The 21,082-nt window shown below is 40.0% G+C and overlaps 2 protein-coding genes and 1 pseudogene across 2 annotated transcripts in view; 1 reads left to right on the top strand and 2 right to left on the bottom strand.

Annotated features, from left to right (window-relative positions):
- The window catches only part of CUNH10orf67 (chromosome unknown C10orf67 homolog), a 151,154-nt gene extending 150,779 nt beyond the window's left edge, over window positions 1–375 (bottom strand). The window contains exon 1 of the mRNA XM_064591968.1: window positions 337–375. The gene's annotated coding sequence lies outside the window, so the exon portion shown is untranslated. The remainder of the gene's footprint in view (window positions 1–336) is intronic.
- Window positions 1–21,082, bottom strand: part of LOC123842295 (ATP-dependent zinc metalloprotease YME1L1-like) — a 69,699-nt gene that overhangs the window by 4,455 nt on the left and 44,162 nt on the right. Inside the window, 11 exon segments of the mRNA XM_064591966.1 lie at window positions 337–455; window positions 3,462–3,529; window positions 3,701–3,794; window positions 4,390–4,491; window positions 5,535–5,639; window positions 17,527–17,613; window positions 18,453–18,502; window positions 18,505–18,525; window positions 18,619–18,745; window positions 19,401–19,552; window positions 20,101–20,256. Of these exon segments, the coding sequence (XP_064448036.1) occupies window positions 337–455; window positions 3,462–3,529; window positions 3,701–3,794; window positions 4,390–4,491; window positions 5,535–5,639; window positions 17,527–17,613; window positions 18,453–18,502; window positions 18,505–18,525; window positions 18,619–18,745; window positions 19,401–19,552; window positions 20,101–20,256 (1,081 nt within the window).
- Window positions 6,847–8,048, top strand: LOC123842808 (large ribosomal subunit protein uL14-like; annotated as a pseudogene).

Below are 21,082 nucleotides of genomic sequence, written 5' to 3'. Positions count from 1 at the left end.
TCTGTCCTTGTGTGGAAAGGTCTCCAAGACACACGACTGAGACGGGGGTATGCAAAGTGAAGTACAGAGTAGAGAATATAGTATTCTACCACTTGATCCCAAAGAAGGCAGACCTAAGCATAAAGAAGCATGGGGAAAATACGAAGTGTAGGAAACAGGGCCGAGGGGGACAAGGGGGAGTGAGACGTGGGTTATTTTATTATTTTATAAAAATATATATATAAATTATAATTTATAAAGTTATTTTAACTTTCGTACCACGTGAACGAATTATGTTTTAAACAAACGAACAGGAAATAAAACTGACGCAGGTTAAACCCCAGCCCTTGTGCTCACCTCAGCGCTCGCTTCAGCCCGTCGGTTACAGCCTCCTTCCTGGCCTTCTCCAAAGACAAGGCTTTTGACTTGAGGCCCTCACTGACACCATAGCCCACATCTTCATGATATGAGCCATCCTGCGGGTAGAAAAGGAGTTCAGACTCCAACATGAAAAGCTGCAGCCGTGTCCCTGGTTCCACAGCTTTTCTCGCCCTCAAGGGCGTTCGCACCAGGCGCACAGAACCCAGGCGCCTTGCTAAAGGGCACACGGGCACAGAGTTGGAAGAGAATTAATTTCCAGCACTACCTTCTAGACCTGATCTCCGCGTAAATGTGCAAGACAATTCTCCCTTCCCACTTCCTCTTTCACATAAAAAAGGCACATATCTGGGGCGCCTGGGTGGTTCAGTCTGTTAAGCATCTGCCTTCGGCTCAGGTCATGATCTCAGGGTCCTGGGATCGAGCCCTACATTGGGCTCCCTGCTCAGCAGGGAGTCTGCTTCTCCCTCTCCCTCTGCCTGCCGCTCCCCCTGCTTGTACTCTCTCTCTGACAAATAAATCAATAAAATCTTTAAAAAATAAAAAATATAAATAAAATAAAATGAAATAAAAAAGACACATAGCTAACCCATCCTAAGTCTTACTAAGGTGCATTACCCCAAGGTATAAAAACCTCTGGGACACTAAACAAAAGGAAAATGTGAAATACTGTATTTAACAGACTCTTAACGACTGGATAGCAAATCTTTTTATGGGTTAGGCAGGTATCCATTTCTTGGCTTTCACCAAAAATGAAGGTACACCTGATCAAGTTATTAGCTGATAGAGAACCGAATATAATTTTGGATGACAGGACTCTGATTTTTGAGGTATAACTCAGAAAGCTTATTCAAAGAAATGAGTGACACTGTAACAACACTCTCTCCATTCCCAGTTTATTTATGTAAGGTTTTTCAGTACTAATTATAAAAATGAGAAGTTAGAATAGAATTAATGCTGAATGTTCTATCTAGGAAAAAGTAATATTAAATGATGGACATATAAACTATCTAAAAAGAAAAAAAGCTTCATCCATCTCATTAATAAATGCATTTTCCTGGGGCCCGTGGGTGGCTCAGTCGGTTAAGCATCTGCCTTCAGCTCAGGTCATGATCCCAGGGTCCTGGATCAAGCCCTGCGTCGGGCTCCCTGCTCAGCGGGGAGTCTGCCTCTCCCTCTGCCTGCCACTCCCCTACTTGGGCTCGCTCTCTCTGACAAATAAATAAATACAATCTTAAAAAAAAAAAGAAATGCATTTTCCATAAAAATTCATTTTTATTAAGTATATAAATTTTGATGTAGTTATTTTGTCCCCCTCATAGACCCAATTGACTGATTAATTTTGTGTTAATAATACCTGTAATAGTAACTCAATCCAGAAGAAATTTTTTATAATTTAGAGCCTTAAGGTCACTGAAAATTTACCCAAAAAAATTACTTTTAGGGGCGCCTGGGTGGCTCAGTCGTTAAGCGTCTGCCTTCAGCTCAGGTCATGATCCCAGGATCCTGGGATCAAGCCCCGCATCGGGCTCCCTGCTCTGCGGGAAGCCTGCTTCTCCCTCTCACGCTCCCCTTCCTTGTGTTCCCTCTCTCGCTGTGTCTGTCTCTCTGTCAAATAAATAAATAAAAAATCTTAAAAAAAAATACTTTTATATACACATACATACACAGAGGAATATGCTAAGGTTATTAATAAAAGGTTCTGAACACATATAATATATATAAAATATATATTCCAAACATATACATATATTCCAAACATGTATTTTGTTTATACATATATACATATACATACACATATATACATACACACACACACACATATATATATATATATATACTGACAAAAGCCAATGGGGAGATAGAACGGAAATATGAGTTTGAGAAGAAACAATGTAAAATTTCTCATGATTAAAGAATTAGCTGGGGCGCCTGGGTGGCTCAGTTGGTTAAGCGACTGCCTTCGGCTCAGGTCATGATCCTGGAGTCCCGGGATCGAGTCCCGCGTCGGGCTCCCTGCTCAGCAGGGAGCCTGCTTCTCCCTCTGACCTTCCCCTCTCTCATGTACTCTCTCTCTCTCATTCTCGCTCTCTCAAATAAATAAATAAATCTTTAAAAAAAAAAAAAGAATAGCTTGCTCGTGTATTTTTTTAAGTGGATGACAGTATTTAATCGTTTATGATATTTAAAATCCATTGGTACATTTAAAAAGGATGTAACAAAATATACGTGGAATAAAGGGGACCAAGGAGACACTTATCCTGATGAGCCGTGAGAAATGTACGGAAGTGTTGAATCACTATATTGTACACCTGACACTAATATACCACCATATGTTAATTACACTTGAATAAAAAAGGAAGATAAAAATGTAACAGATTTATTTTAGAATGTCAGATTTTACAATATGCTAAAAAACATACCGTTGCAACTACAGGTTTGCCCTGTTATCCAAAAGTAGAATGTTCTCATGAAAACTTTCGTAAGCCAAAATGGCATAAAGCAGAGAATTACCATTAATTTATATGGAAATACTTTTGAGCATTCCCAGATGCAAAAAATAACCTCTCTTAGGCTTTTCTGATACCTTAGGACACATCTTGCTAACGGATGCACAAAACATATGGAGATAAAACACAGATGCTCACAGATGGCGTTCAAAGCTCTGCCGAGATGCTGAGTGTGGTTCCCAGGGATGGACTCGCGGGGCCACTCTTGCCACCAGGGTGTGCCTTTTTTCACAAAAGCGAAAATCTTCTCTGGATTTCTTTCAGTTAAGCGAAAACAGGTACCAGCATAGGTCTTTCATAAAAGCAGAGTGGTGTAACACAAAATTTTGAAATGCAGAGGATCTGCATTTATACTTTGGGTGAAAATTTTTAGGTGTCAGCTTAAAATGTGCAGGAAAACACAAGTTTTTCAGAATTCATTTAGGGGGCACATGAGTAAGAATATTTGGGTACCACCATCCTAAGGAACACTGGCTGAGCCCCAGCTCTAGAGCCTAGCTCTCTAGGCCCAGGCCAGAGAATTCTCTACCTGTTCATTCTCTCTTACCACCCACCCGGTCCTTGGAGGCAGTGGGTCTATTCCATCACCCTCACCTTCAACTGGACTCTCACAAATGCACAGACTCCCACGTAGAACTTGCCATTGTTAAGGTCAACAAAATCTAGGAGTGGGAAAGAGAACCAGTTGAAGAGGATACTGATCCCTGTGCCTCACCCATATCCTACTGGCAACAAAATACACCTACCCTACATCCTCACCCACAAAATACTCTCATCCGAAATTAGTACCAAAGTAAGGGAAATGAAGAAGTCACTGTTGCCAGGAAACATACCCACATTCTGCTGTGTGATAGAGTGTGCCCAGCCATTGTAACCAAACATCTCATTGGCCAGATTAATTACCCTGTGACCTTCAATGTAACATACCTGGGAAAAGAAATTAAAGAGGAAAAAAAAAAAGCTTATTAAAATTCCCTGCCATACTTAAATGACAATCAAAATTTACTTAATTTACTCCTTACCAGCTTTTTTGGCAAAACTGCCCTTTAACATTCCAGGGAAATTCTCAGTGAACTTATTTCAAAGATCTTCCAGAAGGAACCAGTTAGAACTAATGTTTTGTCTGGAGGGAGGGACTAGACTCAGAGGGGAAAGATATCCACTCACCTAGCAGTTTCCAAAACTCACAGTTTCCAAAAAAGTACAAGTCTCAGGCTGACATATATTATTGAAGACCAAAAATATACACAGAAGTGAAAATTAGAAGCAAAGGGTAAAAGAAACATTTTTAAAAGACGGTGTAACAATCCCAAGATGGCAGGTTGGAAGTCTCAAGACAACACTTCGGTCGCTTCAGATGACAATGACGGCTGGAACCCATCCCCTCCCGAAGACACTAGGAAACATCTAGCAACAGTGAGCAGGAGACCTTCTGAATCCGTGAAGACCCAGAGAGGGAGCGAGATCCTCTGAGTAGCCAGCTAGAGGGGCACCCAATTTTCAAGCATATCAACTCTCCTACCCTCTGGCCTCCTCCAGCCGTGCGGCTACTGATGTATTCCGGGCCCAGCCTCTGCCTCAGAGCATTCTGGATGGCCTGGTACTCTTCTGCTGTGTACTGATACTGCAATCCAGAGAGGAAAATTAAATTGACATTTCCCCCATTCCTACGTCAGCAAGTCTTCAACTTTTTGGTCTCCAGACCCTTTACACTCTTAAAAAGTATTGAGGACCCTAGGAGCTCTTGTTTACAGGGTTATGTCTACCAATACTAGGAATTAAAACTGAGAAACTTCTAAGGCACACCTTCCATCAGCCGTCAAAGCAGCATCCCCCCAGGCCGTGCGTGCTCTGGAGAGCCCCACTGTTCACTCAGAGAGAATGAAAGGAAAAGGCAAGAAGTATTTTAGTATTATTAAGGAACTCTTCTTGACCTCATGCACTCGGAAGAGGTCTGGTGAACCTCTGGGGGTCACTGGGCCACATTTTGAGAGGCATTGCCCTGGTGTCACCACCCTCCTGACAAAACTTTCTCAAGCCAGAATTGGTAAACTAAAACGTCCCGCCTCAGAGTCTGTATATATGTTTATGCCCGCAAGGGAGTAGGGGAAATACCTCTTCTCTAATTCAACAATTTTCCATCCTACACGTACATAAATATACTACTACTTGTTTTGACTTTTGTCCCCTTGGTAGTTTTCCCCTTGCCCTATTTAAATGAAATACCTTTGAACCAACAGATCTCTGGTATAGACAAAGATGGAATCGAGCGGACAAAGCAAGAATCTCTTTTATATGCACAGAATATCTCCACAAAGAATATGACACCAGAATCTTTGGAACTGGGTGAAATGCGGATAGGAGTGATGGGGAAAGAGTAAGCCTTTTCATTCACATATAGTCTATGTTTCATTTTGAATGTTTTACCACGTGAATATGTAATCTATCCAAAAAAATAAACAAAATGTAAATCTAAATGTAATCCCCAGTACTAATGCTAAAGTTCCACAATGCCCTGAGAGTTTATCAGACTCCCAAAAAATGCACCTAACGGAAAACCCACTGACAATAAATAGCTTCCAAGTATATGACGATGCTCTACAAATTACTTTCTCCTACCTTTTCACTTAACCTCATTCTTCCCAGGTATGAAAAACACACAGTTACCTGTCCAAAGCATAATACAGAGTTGCCACCAGCAGAGGAAGGATGGCTGCCACAGCCTCCAAGAACTGCTTCCTCAGTCCCAGACATGTTGATTCCGGGTGACCTCTGTAAAAACAGAAGATTTAAAAAGATCTCAAAGAATGCTAAAAGATAAAAAACAGGAGCCTCTACTCAAAATCAGATTAAATCATCCATATGTAGTATCCTATAAGTCGCTTTATTTACTTAACACTTTATTTGTAAGCACTGCCCCAATCAAGGACTAAGTTCCTCAGTGCTTAGCTACCCTCCAACATGGCATTGAAAATCCTTTAGGGACCACTTATACCCTTCTGTTAAAATTCTTGCTAGGGTGGGGGCGCCTGGCTGGCTGAGTTGGTAGAGCATGCGAACCTTGATCTCAGGGTCATGAGTTCAAGCCCCATGTTGGGCATGGAGCCTACTTAAAAAAACAAACCATGAAATGTTTGCTAGGGTGATGGTGTTATTAAAGGTGATTTTTATAATTAGAATGTATTATAATTGCAATATTTATCATTGAAAAAGTCAAAATTACAAAGACACTCCAAGGGAGATTAATCAAGCAACTGATTACTACTACTATATGAACAACATGATCCTGGCCTCAGTGGGGTCAAAAAGGGAAGTATAAGCCAGGGCCGCCTGGGTGGCTCAGTCAGTTAAGTGTCTATCTTCAGCCCAGGTCATGATCTTGGGGTCCTGAGATCAAGCCCCATATCGGGCTCTCTGCTCAGTGCAGAGTCTGCTTTTCCCCTCTCCCTCTGCTCATGCTCTCTTTCTCTCTCAAAGAAATAAATAAAATATATGTATTTTTTAAAAAAGGTAAAAGTCATAATAACTGACCGACTTTCCAGGAGCTAACAAGCTGGCTGGTAGGGGAAGACTAACAGGGAAGTTAAAGAGCAAGAGAGAGCAGTGTGGACAGCCCTAACATTCAGGAAGAATAAAGCGTTAGACCAGTTAGGTCTGTTGCAGCATCATCATCACCTGGGAACTTACTAGAAATGCAAACCCTCAGGTCCTACCCTAGACCTCCTGGATCAGAAACTAGAGCGGAGGCCCAGGAGTTAGTGCTTGCCCAAGGCACCAGGTGATTCTGACACAAGCTCAAGTTGGGGAGCCAATGCATTAGACTGAGACTATGCAAATGTATAGTCCATTAGAAAACAGAATTACCCTCAGAAGCACCTGCAACTGGCTGACCCACTACCTGACTGACCCCTACACCCGTCTCAGAGCAGATGGATTCAATATTGTGCCCCAGCCTTTCTGTCCCTTTCCAGCGTTCAAGATGTGGAAGCGAGGACATGGTGGGTCCTCCGGTGTGAAATTCCAGATTTCCCTGGGTCTTCCAGTAGGAGCCGAGACCAACTGTGCTGACAGCACAGGAGCCAAAAATCTGTAGATGATCTCGGCGAAGGGGATCAGGGATGGAACCGGCTTCCTGCTGCTGGTGGGGGTGACATGATGATGGCCAGAGTGAAGAAAGGCAAACCAAGTTCAGAAAGAAGGTATATCCGGCAGGTAACTGGACAACGCAAGTCCTACTGGAGAAAAGCCGGTGTGTGTCCCTGTTTCGAAGGTAACGTGGGGGTCACAGTGAACAGTAAAGGCGAACTGAAAGGTGCTGCGGTCACCGGACCAGTTGCAAAGGAGTGTGCACGCGTGTGGCCCAGGGTTGCAGCCGCTGCGGGCAGCACTGCAGGATTCTTTGGTGTGTTCAAAAAAATTTTTAATTATGTGCTCCCAATGTTTGTCTTCCTATTCTTTTCTACCGGTCACCTTTTTTTTTTTTTTTTTAAGATTTTATTTATTTATTTGACAGAGAGAGACACGGGGAGAGAGGGAACACAAGCAGGGGGAGCGGGAGAGGGAGAAGCAGGCTTCCCGCTGAGCAGGGAGCCCGATGCGGGACTCGATCCCAGGACCCCGGGATCACGACCTGAGCCGAAGGCAGACGCTTAACGACTGAGCCACCCAGGCGCCCTACAGGTCACCTTTCTTGACACCACCCAACCCTTGCCTCCTTTTGTAAAATGAAATCACTCGGTGCAAACTGGCTGTGGGTGTGTGCAAAATAAAGATAAACAGTACTTGGCAAAAAAAAAAAAAAAAAAAAAGTTGTGCGTCAGCAAACTTGCTTGCTGTAGTCTTCAGGTTATTTGCTGACAGTAAAACTACAGAGCTAGGAATGTTAGGTGGCGGGACGCTCCCATGGCGCTGCAATACAGCGTTTAGGGGCTCAAGTTCTAAACGTCAGTTTCTGGCTATACACCCACTAGGTGCTTGACTAAGGGAAAAAAATCACACAATCTCTCTAAAGGATGTTCTCTCATCTAGAAAATGGACAAAGGAATAATACCTGCATTTCCTCCGGGTTCTGTCGAGATTAACATGATACTGCTTGAAAACTGCATTAGAATAGGACACACAAGAAGTCCTAAAAGGTTAGCTATTGCTAAGTGCGTTTTAACTTTCTTATGTACAGTATGATGAAAATGCAAAAGATTATTTAAATGATCATAAAACACTACATTTCAACTAAGAATGATCAATTATTTCTAATCTGGCACTGAAAAAGTAGAAGGGTGGCCTACACTAGGTTAATTAATTAAGTGTCTAAAATGGTTATAACAGGGGCGCCTGGCTGGCTCAGTCAGAAGAGCATGCGACTCTTGATCTTGGGGTCGTGAGTTCAAGCCCCATGTTGGGAGTAGAGAGTATTTAAATAAATAAATAAACTTAAAAAAATAAAACAAAAAATTGTTAAAATAGAATCAATATATTATATACCTGAAACTAATATTATACCCATATGTTAACTAACTGGAATTTAAATAAAAACTTTAAAAAAAAGAAACACTTCACATATGCTGGGATAGCTACAATAAAAAAGACAGAGAATAACCAATGTTAGTTGAGGATGTGGAGAAATTGGAACACACACATACACACACACACACAATCTATTAAAACAGGTTGGGTGCCTGGCTGGCTCAGCTGATAGAGCACTAGACTCTTGATCTCGGGTTGTGAGTTCAAGTCCCACGTTGGGCACAGAGATTACTTTAAAAAAAAAACAACCAACAGGGGCACCTGGGTGGCTCAGTTGTTAAGCGTCTGCCTTCGGCTCAGGTCATGATCCCAGGGTCCTGCGATCGGGCCCTGCATTGGGCTCCCTGCTCGGCGGGAAGCCTGCTTCTCCCTCTCCCACTCCCCCTGCTTGTGTTCCTTTCTCGCTGTGTCTCTCTCTGTCAAATAAATAAATAAAATCTTTAAAAAAAAAAAAACCCAACAATTTAAAATTGTTACAACAGGAAATAGTGGAATAAGGATCATATTTAGAATGCAATTGTAAATGCCAGAAAAAATAGTTAAAAGAACAAAGTGGGGAGAGTGCCTGGGTGGCTCAGTCAGTTAAGCGTCTGCCTCAACTCAGGTCCTGATACCAAGTCCCACATCAGGCTCCCTGCTCATTGAGGAGTCTGCTTCTCCTCTACCCTTCCCCCTCCCCCCAGGTGGCTCAGTTGGTTGTGTCCGACTCTTGACCTCAGCTCAGGTCTTGAACTCAGAGTCATGAGTTCAAATCCCTACTTAAAAAGAAAGGAAAGAATGCAGCGGATCTGTCTCCGACGGGTGGGACTGGGGTGGAGAATAGTGTAGCAGGGATCTTTTTCCAAATAAAACTTTTAGCACTATTTCACTTTCCAATATGTACATGTATTATTTTAATAAAAATCAGAATAAAAAATTTAAAGACCTGTTATATAAAGCAGAGGTCAGCAAACCTTTTCTTTAAAGTGCCAGATAGTAAATATCTTAGGTTTTGCAGGCTACATGGTCTCTGTCACAACTATAAAACTTGGGCCTCTAAGCCAAAGATAATATGTAAACAAATGGGTGTGGTTGTGTCCCAATAAAACTTTATCACAAAAAGAGGTGGCAGATTTGGGCCACAGGCCATAGTGTGCCAACCCCTGCTATAAAGCATGCTTTGAACGTTACAGTCAGACGTGGTTCAATATCCCACCCCACCTAATACATAATACATTATTTAAGTTGGGCAATTACTTAAACTTTCTGTGCTCCAATTTCCTCATCTGTAAAAGGGAATATTAGTAAAATCAACCTCATAAGTGTGTCGTATTAAAATGATGTGATAAGGGGCACTGGGTGGCTCAGTTGGTTGGGCGTCTGCCTTCGGCTCAGGTCATGATCTTGGAGTCCTGGGATAGAGCCCTGCATCGGGCTCCCTGCTCAGCGGGGTGTCTGCTTCTCCCTCTCCCTCTGCTCCTCCCCCCGCTCGCGCTCTCTCACTCACTCTCTTTCTCAAATAAATAAAATCTTTAAAAAATAAAATAAAATTATGTGATAATAACAGTATCCAGCAAAAATCATCACTGGGCACTAAAAAGTTGTGGGGGAGACTCACAAAGTTTCAAAAGAGCACTTGTTCACTTATTTGTTGAAAATAAAAGGGTATACACTGGGACTGTACCTAATGCCACTGAGTTGCACACTTAAAAATGGTTAAAATGGTTAAAAATTTAAGTTATGTATATTTTGCCACAATAAAAAAAAGGAGGGAGAATAACAATACAATCAAGGTTTATATCTCCTTCAGGCAGGATCTAACCCAGTCTGGGGCCCTGCCCATCCCGTGGCTGTGTCATCTAAGCACATGTGACCTCCAAGGTCATCACTGCAAGGGGAGAAAGTTGTTAAAGTCACACCAGTTCATAGCTGCCTTAGGCCAGAAGTGATATGCATCACTTGTGGTCACAGTTCACCGGACAGAACTTGTGACAAGGCTCCAACTTAATTGCAATGGAGGCTAGGAAATGTAAGAAAGCATTTGGTAAATACTGTCTCTTCTGCATCCGTTTTCCCCCCTCCAGTGTGAGCCCCTAGAAGGCAGAAGATTCTTGGATTCTTCTTGGCCCCCCAGTGAGTAGCATGGTACCTTGTTCCTAGTAAGGGGTCAGGGAGGGAAGTGTTTGATGAGTGATTAAATGAATGAATGGATGGAGGATGAAGTACATAGTGTGGGATACAGAGACAAAGTATATTTTTTAATTCTTTAGAAACTGATTTTATAAAGCAAGAGTTACACTTCTCACACTTAAAAAGCAACTTGCTGGGGCGCGTGGGTGGCTCAGTCGTTAAGCGTCTGCCTTTGGCTCAGGTCATGATCCCAGGGTTCTGGGATCAAGCCCCGCATCGGGCTCCCTGCTCGTCGGGAAGCCTGCTTCTCCCTCTCCCACTCCCCCTGCTTGTGTTCCCTCTCTCGCTGTGTCTCTCTCTGTCAAATAAATAAATAAAATCCTAAAAAAAAAATAAAAAAGCAACTTGCTACTTTTCTAAACAGTATCTTAGAAGTCAACCTTTTATCACAGAAAAGGACAACTTCATCTCTGCCCATAAAGTAAAACACGGAATCATTCTTTTTTTTCCCTGCCAGTTACTACTTTGAGAAAAAGTTGACTGCCTTCCTTTCTAAAACTGTCTACAACCATTTTCCTATTATAAAATTAAAATATCTTTATTGTAGAAAGCTTTACACATATATCAAAAAATACGGAAATAAAATTTGACTGGATCACCACAACAGATAACTGTCTTTTTTTTATATGTGATTGAGTTTATGTGTGTGTGTATGTATGTGCATACTTACTAAACAAAAGTAGAATCCAAATTTATCAGGCGTATCTTACGCAGCAGCTCAAATCTTCTTGGCCTTGCCTGTCTCTGAGGCCCCTGACCACTTTTTCTACCCCGGTTGCCATGAGGTAGACCAAATATGCATGAGTTCTAACTGAATGCACAGAGGCACCACCACTGGTCCCTTACTTCCTGCTCATGCTGGATGCCTCTCTCCCACCCCTGACTTCCCTCTCACCTTGAAGGTGTGAGAACCTGTGGGACCCACCTGATGCCCACACATGCACAACCTGGAAGTCTGAGGGAGGGAATATACCATGCAGCAAACCTTTTACCAATGAGATATAGAAGCTGAGGGGTAAATTCTTCTCCCTCCTTTCTTTGGGGGGGTTGTCCTGGGATACGGAACTTCATACACGCTCCTGAGAGACAGCGTTAGGAGATCAAGCAGTCAGTTGTACTTGTTGATGGGGTGGCCAGCTTGGAAATGTACCCTTGAACTGACTTACTCTTCCTTCTCTCCTCAATCTCCCTTTCCCTTACTTCTGCTTCCTGAAGAAATCATAGCACATAAGGTTTTGCCTCAAGTCTAGGTTCTGGGGTCCCCAGATATAGAGATACCATGGATGCTCTGCCAACTCTCCCTTCAGCTCTTACCACAAACGTGCACCCTGGCCTAACCGCCGAATGCCAACATATGTATCTCTTTATCTGAGGGCCTTTTTTGGCATCTAGGGCCCATTTTGTACCTGTTCATGGTAAGTTGGAAGAGCCAGAGAACCGATGCCCTTGGGAGCAGCCCTCCAACACTGACTGATGGGAGACCCTAGATCTCTTACCCATTTGTGAGATAACACTGAGCTGTGAGTTCTACATTGGCTCAAGTTCCCCAGTGAAATTAGGTTTGGTTGCCCACTGGTGGTAACTGGCTTGACCATGCACCCTCACCCTCTGATGACTGCCTTTTCTTTCCTGTTTCACTCCCCTCTCCTCTACCAGTACATCCTGGACTCTTCTCTCAGATAAGCTACTTACATTTGAAGAAAAATGTAGGGGGAGCAAAAGATACCTTTATAATGGAGAAATCTAACAGATGCTACCTTAATCAGGTAATCAAACATAATGTCACCAGTAATAGTCCCATGATAAGCTTCCTGATGGATACACTGAAAAGGTCAAAACATCACTTAGGGAGTATTCCTACTAATTTAATCATGACTCTAATCAAGAGGAAATAAATAAGTTGAAATCTACAAGGCTTGGACTCAAACCATGTCAATGTCTCAAAAAATAAAGCAAGTGAACTCTTCTAGATCAAGAGACTAAAGACACACAATGCACAACAACAACTACAGTGTGGTCCTTGAGAGGATTTTAGATCAGAAAAAAAAAGCTGTAAAGGATAGTCTGGGACAGAGGTGATTCTGACGATGGACGGCATATTATTCAATGGTATTGCATTGTTGTTAAACTTGCGTCACAGTTATGTAAGAGAATGATCTCGTTCTTATATATGAGGAAGTAGTATGAATGAATTGTCATGTTTTCTGCAACTTACTCTCAAATCATTCAACTAATAAAATGTGTGTGTGTGTGCAAAGAGGAGGAGAGGAAGATAAAGCAAAGTAACAAATTTATAAATCTAGGTGAAGGATATGCAGGCATCCCTTGTATAACTTTTCCAAAGGCTTCAAATGTTTCAAAATAAAATGTTAGGAAAGACTTCCTGCATAGCCACAGATATAGTAGCTACATAAATCCAAATATCCCAATACATCTAATGCAGACCAAAAAGAGAAACAAATAAAACCACAAATATCCCATATCTTGTAATATAATTAGAAGACTGAAAATACTGCAAGCTTCAAACTGCCTGGAATTAGAAAAAATAAACATCAACTTCTGGTGGAGATATTTCTCAAACACACATCCTAACTCTTCAAGGAGAGTAAGGTGGGACATAGATGGGAAGAGAAATGCATAGGAGAGAGAGAGGAGTAGGATGGAGAGCCTAAGATGGGCCTAAATTGCTCCCGGGAAAAAAAAACCCACACTAAGTATGCAGATACTGACAGAGAGTTCTGGTAGGTCAGAGCAGTCCAGGAAAAAAAGTGTATACACAACACAAGGAGGCAGTATTTGAAAGCCCATGTTTCTGGGGAGAAGATGGCAAAAAGGAATGAGCTGCCTTTTGAAACTGTGCTGTGAAGGGCGGAGAGCGCAGAGTATAGACCCTATAAGACAAGAGAAAATTTAGAAGTCAAAGGACATACAACCATGTCCCCTTTTTTGGCTTTTTGCCTTCTAGTAAAGAAACCATACTCACTACACTTACAAAAGAATAGGAACTGTTCTTGAACACAGAATCTCATAAATCATCTATCAATCCTGTTCACAAAATACAAAATTAAAGATAAAAAAGAGTCCGTGAACTTGAAGATAGTGCAATAGAAATTATATAATCTGAAGAGGAGAAAAAGACAGACTGAAAATAATGAAAGAGTCTCAGGATCCTGTGGAATAATATAAAAACAGCTAACACAAATATAATTGAAGTCCCAAAAGAAGAGGTTAAAGAGAATGGAAAGCAAAAACAACAACAAAAAAATTTAATGACTTGAAATTTCCTAAATTGGGTGACAGGAATAAATTTTTTAGATTTAAGGTCAGAAAACCTCAAGCAGGATAAACACAAAGAAAATCACACCTAGACACATTGCAGGCAAACTGCTGAAAACAAAAATAAAGAGAAAATCTGGGAAACAAAGAAAAATGGCACATTATATACAAAATAACAATAAAAATGATGACTCCATCTTACAATAGAGTTAAAAAGGCATACTTAGGAATAAATTTAATGGACGATGTATAAGATCTCCCCACTGAAAACTACAAACAGTACTAAAAGCAACTAAGACTTAGTAAAAAGGGAGATATACCATGCTCATAGATTTTAAGAGTCAATACCATTGAAATGTTAATTTTTCCCAAATTGATGTAAAGATTAAATGTCATCCCAGTCATAACCATAACAGACTTTTTCATAGAAATTGATAAAATGGGGGCGCCTGAGTGGCTCAATCGTTAAGCGTCTGCCTTCGGCTCAGGTCATGATCCCAGGGTCCTGGGATCGAGCCCCGCATCAGGCTCCCTGCTCAGCGGGAAGCCTGCTTCTCCCTCTTCCACTCCCCCTGCTTGTGTTCCCTCTCTAGTTATGTGTCTCTCTGTCAAATAAATAAATAAAATCTTTTAAAAAAAAAAAGAAATTGATAAAATGATTCTAATACTGATATGGAAATGCAAAGGAACTAAACTGTCCAAATCAATCTTGAAAAACAACAAAGTTGTAGGACCTACACTATGTGACTTCATGACTTACTATAAAGCTACAGTAATTAAAATTGAAGTAATTAAAACTATCACTGAAACAAATAATACATTATATGTTAATAATTTTAAAAATAAATAAATAAAAAAGTAACTAAAACTGACATAAGAATTGATCAGTGGTGGGGCACCTGGGTGGCTCAGTTGGTTAGGTGACAAACTCTTGGTTTTGGCTCAGGTCAGGTTTCAGGGTCAAGGTCTTGGGGTTGTGGGATCAAGCCCTGCATTGAGCTCTGTGCTCAGCGGAGAGTCTACTGGAGACTCTCTCCCTCTCCCTCTCCTTCTGCCCCTCCCCCTACTCTTAAACGCACTCTCTCTAAGATAAATAAATCTTTAATAAAAAAAAAAATGAGGGGCGCCTGGGTGCTTCAGAAGTTAGGCGTCTGCCTTCGGCTCAGGTCATGAGCCCAGGGTCCTGGGATCGAGCCCTGCATCAGGCTCCCCGCTCCGCGGGAAGCCTGCTTCTCCCTCTCCCACTCCCCCTGCTTGTGTTCCTGCTCTCGCTGTGTCTCTCTCTGTCAAATAAACAAAATCTTTAAAAAAACAAAAATGATCAGTGGAACAGGAAAAAAAAGCCCAGAAACTAACCACCATTTATACAGTCATCTGAATGGCAATCTGAATAGCAAAGATACAAATGTAATGCAATGGCATTTTCAACAAATGATGGGACAACTGGATATCCATATGGGGAAAAAATTTTATATTTTCCAGAAAGTATTTTTCACACAATTCACAAAAACGAGAGATGGATCATAGGCCTAAATATAAAAGCTACAACCATAAAATTTCTAGAAGAAAATATAGAACTATATCTTCACATCCTAGAGGTGGTCAAGATTTCTTAGACAAGACTCAGAAAGCAGTGACAATAAAAAAAAAAAAAAAAGATAAATATGACTACACCAAAATGTAATACTTTGCTTATCAAAGAGCACTCTATGAAAATGGATACGCAACCATAAAAGACTGATATCCAGGATATAAAAAAGATATAACTCCTGCAACTCAATAATAAAGACAAAAACCCCAATTTTAAGTAGTCAAAAATCCGGGCAGGTGCTTAAAGGAAGATATCCAAATGTCAACAAGCCCAGAAAGTGTTCAACATCATTAGTAATCAGGGACTAAAATTAAAACCATAATGACATACCCCTCCATACCCTCCAGAATAGCTAAAAATAAAGACTACAGCACCAAAAGTTGGCAAGGATGTGAAGCTACTGGAATTCTCATACACCGTTGGCTGGAAAAAGAATGATAAAACTATTCAGCTGTAAGCACATGCTACCCTCCATGATAAAGAATCATGACTTAGGTTCAGAGGGTAGAACAGCAGGCCACTACCTACACCCTTCCCAATCTTAACATTTCAGAAAAGTACTAGAGCAAAGAAAGAGTATTTCCAATGCCCTAAGAATACTAGAGTATAGATTTACTCAACATAAATAGTAAAGGAAAGAGAATGAAGATTCAGGGAAGGAAGGCAGAGAGAATTCCTCTTCTGAAACACCTTCTAAACCTTTCCATTATATAAACTTTTCATATACTCAATGACTTTAAACCGTTTTCTACCTCCTTAAGTTAACCAAAACCTCGCCCTCCTGGGGGAGACTCCTGAGCCCTCAAGTGGCAGCTATTGATTCTTATCCCAGACATTTCAGGGTAAAGAGGTGAACTCTTTGTTCCCCTCACCGCTGACAGACCATTACTATGCTACCCTCTTCCATAAAGCACGATTCCTTTGAAGTTTACACCATCTGACTGTAGCCCTATTCAACATCCTTGATTTTGCAATCTACTACCCTAATTACAGTTCTCATTCACTAGACTTTCTGGAATTTAGCTCTGTCTTTTCCATTCCAAGACCTGCCTTCATGCACATCCAAATGGAATGCACATATCGAACCTCTGCACTAAGCACCAGGTCCACGTAGCTCCCTCAACTTGAAATCTTCACTAAGACACCTCAAATTCAGGAGCACCTGGGTGGCTCAGTTGGTTAAGCGTCTGCCTTCAGCTCAGGTCATGATCCCAGAGTCCAGAGATCAAACCCCACGTCAGAATCCCTGCTCAGCAGGCAGTCTGCTTCTCCCTCTGCCCCTCACCCACCCCACTCATGCTCGCTCTCTCGTTCTCTCTCTCAAATAAACAAATAAAATTTAAAAAAAGAGACACCTCAAATTCAATATGTATAAAATTCAGCTCATAATCTACATGCTTCCCCACCTTAGGCCATCATCAGTGTTTTCTCAGTAAATGGCACACACAACTATACAGCTGCATGAGGCAGAAACAGCTTTGTATTTAATTTAGCTGCTCTCTCACCCAAACATCAAAAAGGCATTTTGATTCCACTAGATCAGTATCTCTTGAACGCATTTTCTCAATTTCTACACTCACTGCCCTAATCCAAGCATCTGCTGTACCATGAGGAGACTCCACAGTAACTACCAACTGATCTCACTGAGTCTATGCTCACATATTCTATACTGCACACTGCAATCAAAAAGACTTTTGTTTTCAAAGAACTTTGTGCTTCATTCTCAGCACATGCAGGCAGCTAGGCACAAAGCAAATAATATTTGTTGAATAAAATATATGTCAGAGTAAAAACCAATAAAGACTCAAATAATCAATAACCCCTATTCTAACAACTCTATGGTTTTACAGCTTAAGTAGAATACTTATAATTACTGATATTAAGTGTTCCTAGCCTATAGCCAGAATAAAATATTCAGTCTATGACCAGAGGCTCCCAAACAACATATTGAAATTATGGTTTCAATGGTGCACTTACTCTCTTTATTATACATAGTGACATTTCTAAACAGGGGATAACCATTATCTTCTGGTAGTACCTAACTATTGAGGCACATTATGACCAGACAAATAAATAAGCATATAAAAATATGATCATTACCCTTAGAAGGATTCTAATTTCTTGTTCAATAGCAGATTGAGTTTCTGGACTCAGTTTCCCAGTATCACTGTAGGTCATAACTCCAAGCTAAAACAAACGAAAAGAAATTGAACAGAAAAACCCTAAACCACTAATAAATGTAACAGAGGAAGTACTATCCTATACTTAAGGAAACATCATGGGGACAAGGAAGAAATTCAATATAAAAACACCCTTGAGGGCAAAGAAATTTCATCATTCTTCTGAAAGTATAAGACTAAAATTAAAAATATAAGAGAAAAAATTTAAAATAATAAGTATGGCTCTGAGTACCTTCTTCGAAAACCTTTGCAGCTATTCCAAATCCAGAAATCCACAATGTAATGTATTAGAAATGACTCATGAAGCCACAGTGATAATGTAGGAGAGTGAAATATGTGGAAAGGGTAAAGTAAGCAAGCTCAGCAAATAGGTGTTTTATGTCATAAGAACAGAAAATAGAATATCTTATCATTTGCTTAACTCATGAGATACTGTTATTGTCCAAGCAGCCAGAATGGAAAGTGAATACTATATGTTATTACTCAAAAAACAAAAACAGTTTAGTTTAGAATAAGCTGTGACAAATCTACTTGAAATGAGACGGGCGAGCGGGAAGTAAATGTTACCAATCTATAATGAGAACCCTCTCTCATAGGGCGCCTGGGTAGCTCAGTTATTTAAGCCACTGCCTTCGGCTCAGGTCATGGTCCCAGAGTCCCGGGACTGAAGTCCTGCATCGGGTTCCCTGCTCCCTCAGACCCTCCCCCGTCTCGTGCTTTCTCTCGCTCGCTCGCTCGCTCTCTCTCAAATAAAATCTTAAAAAAAAAAAAAGAACCCTCTCTCATAAACAGACACTTGGCAAATCATCATTTGATACATGAGGAAGAGTTAAAATTAGCTATTACCTTTTCACTCATTCCAAATTTGGTAACCATCCGCTTTGCTATTTTAGTTCATTATCAAAATCACTGGAAGCACCTAAAATTTTAAAATATACATAGAACTCAATTTTTTAAAGTATTTTTAAATCAGCAAGCACAATTTGAACTAAAGCCATTCTTTACAGCCAACCTGTTGTGATATGGTCAGTTCCAAATATAAGCTCCTCAGCTACTCTTCCTCCCATACTAACGTCCATCTGTGCAAGCAACTGAGCTCTAGTTTCATTCCATCTGTCATTCTCAGGCAAAAGGGACACCTAGACAATTGAAAACAAAGAAAAACTTCAGACACAGTTTGAAATACCTATATTAATAATCAGAATTATCATTTGGCTCTTGCTATAGTACTTAATATCATGATGCTGACAGCTCAAAAAAATTTAGTAGAGATGGTCTCAGGCGACTAATGACAAAACTGGCAATATACAAAATAAGAAAAATTCTTTATAAGGCAAAAGTTCATTTTATATGTAATACGTATATGATGCTGCAAGAGGATGGACTTATACCCAGGTGCACAAAAATGCTTAAAATGTCTATCATTAGAAAGGTATGAAAATGAAACTTGTACTCGATAAGAAAAATCTTAGAAAAACTATGGAACCACTGACATAGTTTCTTTGTGGAGGGAAAAGAGCAATTACCTATTTAAGAATGATACTTTGTTGTCATTCCAGATTTAAATTTCATAATGTAAATAGATAATATTTGAAATATTAGTATTCTTTATTAGCAGATGTTTCACCAGTATCTCTGATTTCACAATGGTTCAGAATGTTAAAGAAGAAAGTTCTCAGCAAACTTAGGAATTAGTTGAATTTTCTTTTTAATTATTTTCATCAATAATTTCCTACCTAAGTTTTTGGAGAGTGTTACTTGAAAGAAAAGAAAAAAAAACTACAAGATACTTACATGTCCAAGTGTTGGCCCTCGTGGCATGATTGTAGCTTTGTTGATAGGCATTGCATCTTTAGTATAATATGCAATAATAGCATGACCAGATTCATGATATGCTGTGATGGTTTTGTTTTTGTTATCAATTTCCACACTTCTACGTTCAGGCCCTAAGGATAAAAATTTAACTGAATAAAATTATTCTGTTAGGAAAGTATATTTAGATGAATGAAACCCACTTGCCTTTAAGTAATTCTTAGGGTGACATGACTTAATATCATTAACAAATATTTTAAACCACAATAACTTGACAAATGACAACCAAAATTGTAAGAGCTGTCATCTTACTCCTTACTATCAACAAGGAAAAAGTTTAATTCTATTTCCAGAAAATAAATTTAAAGAAGAAATGTCATAACTAACCTGTTCTGAAGCCAATTCAAGATTTAAAATCAAATACTGAAAATTAGTAAAATTATTCTTTTATCAGCAATATCAGACAAGAGGAAACACATGGGCACCCCTGCCCCCAAAGAGTATAATCATACAAACTATATTTGTTCTGTAAGAGGCCCAATTGTGTGGCTATTTTTGAGTATGTGTTTTCTTACTCCTGTACCTTTCTTTTTTATAACCTTTTTCTCAAAAAGAATTTATTCTTTAACATAATGAACAGTGTTAAGACAGGGAAAAAGAAAAAAGGGGAGAGAAAACCTACCCATTAGAATTTTATCTTTGGAAAACTCTAGTTCCTTCATGGTAACCGTTTCTTTTCCATCAACAGCTGCCTTTAATGCAGCCTGGTTCACAAGATTCTCCAACTCTGCTCCAGAAAAGCCAACAGTACCTCGAGCTATAATTTCTGGATCAACAGCTACACAGACAAACACAATATTAAAATTCCAGAACAGCTCTTCAGAAACAACTCGCATTCCAAAAGAAAAAAGAAAACAGCTATCCTGAACTAGAACTTAAAATATTTATTTCACTGTAACTATAAAATAAACTTATTTTTCTAGAGGAAAAAGCCAAAATTGCCATTAAATATATCATTAAAACTACCAGTGGGACAAATCACAGAAGTTCTTAAAGAACTTTGTGGAAAAAAAAAAACAAAGAAATTCAGAGTTGCCAGACCTTCAAATTATAACCTAAATTGTTACTAGCCTAAGCACAAACTGAAAATGTATACTCAGACAACAGTTTATTGGGGCACCTGGGTGGCTCAGTCGTTAAGCGTCTGCCTTTGGCTCAGGTCATGATCCCAGGGTCCTGGGATCGAGCCCCACATCGGACTCCCTGCTCAGCGGGAGGCCTGCTTCTCCCTCTCCCACTCCCCCTGCTTGTGTTCCTGCTCTTGCTGTCTCTCTCTGTCAAATAAATAAATAAAATCTTTAAAAAAAAAAAAGACATTTTGTTTTCTGAATTTCATCTTGAAATACTTTATACATAAGTATTCAGTATTTTATGTACATTTATAAAAGCTCCCATTATAAGAAACATATCTGGTTTTACAAATTGATTCACCTATCTTTGAAAATACTGCAGCTTAATAGCTACATTTATTACTTAAGTGGGTCCATAATATTTTCATATGTTTTGTTTTACAGTTTGCTTCTTTTGGGCCCAAAGTGATTATATGTGTTTTTTCTACTATTACATTCATCTTAAAAACAGTTATATATAAATTTTCTTCAAGT

Source organism: Mirounga angustirostris, unplaced genomic scaffold (assembly GCF_029215605.1).
Source record: "Mirounga angustirostris isolate CCGP_5_RB_7025 unplaced genomic scaffold, mMirAng1.0.hap1 SCAF_5, whole genome shotgun sequence".
Lineage (NCBI taxonomy): Eukaryota > Metazoa > Chordata > Mammalia > Carnivora > Phocidae > Mirounga > Mirounga angustirostris.
Note: the sequence above shows the minus strand (reverse complement) of the source record. Positions and strands in the feature narration are given on the sequence as shown.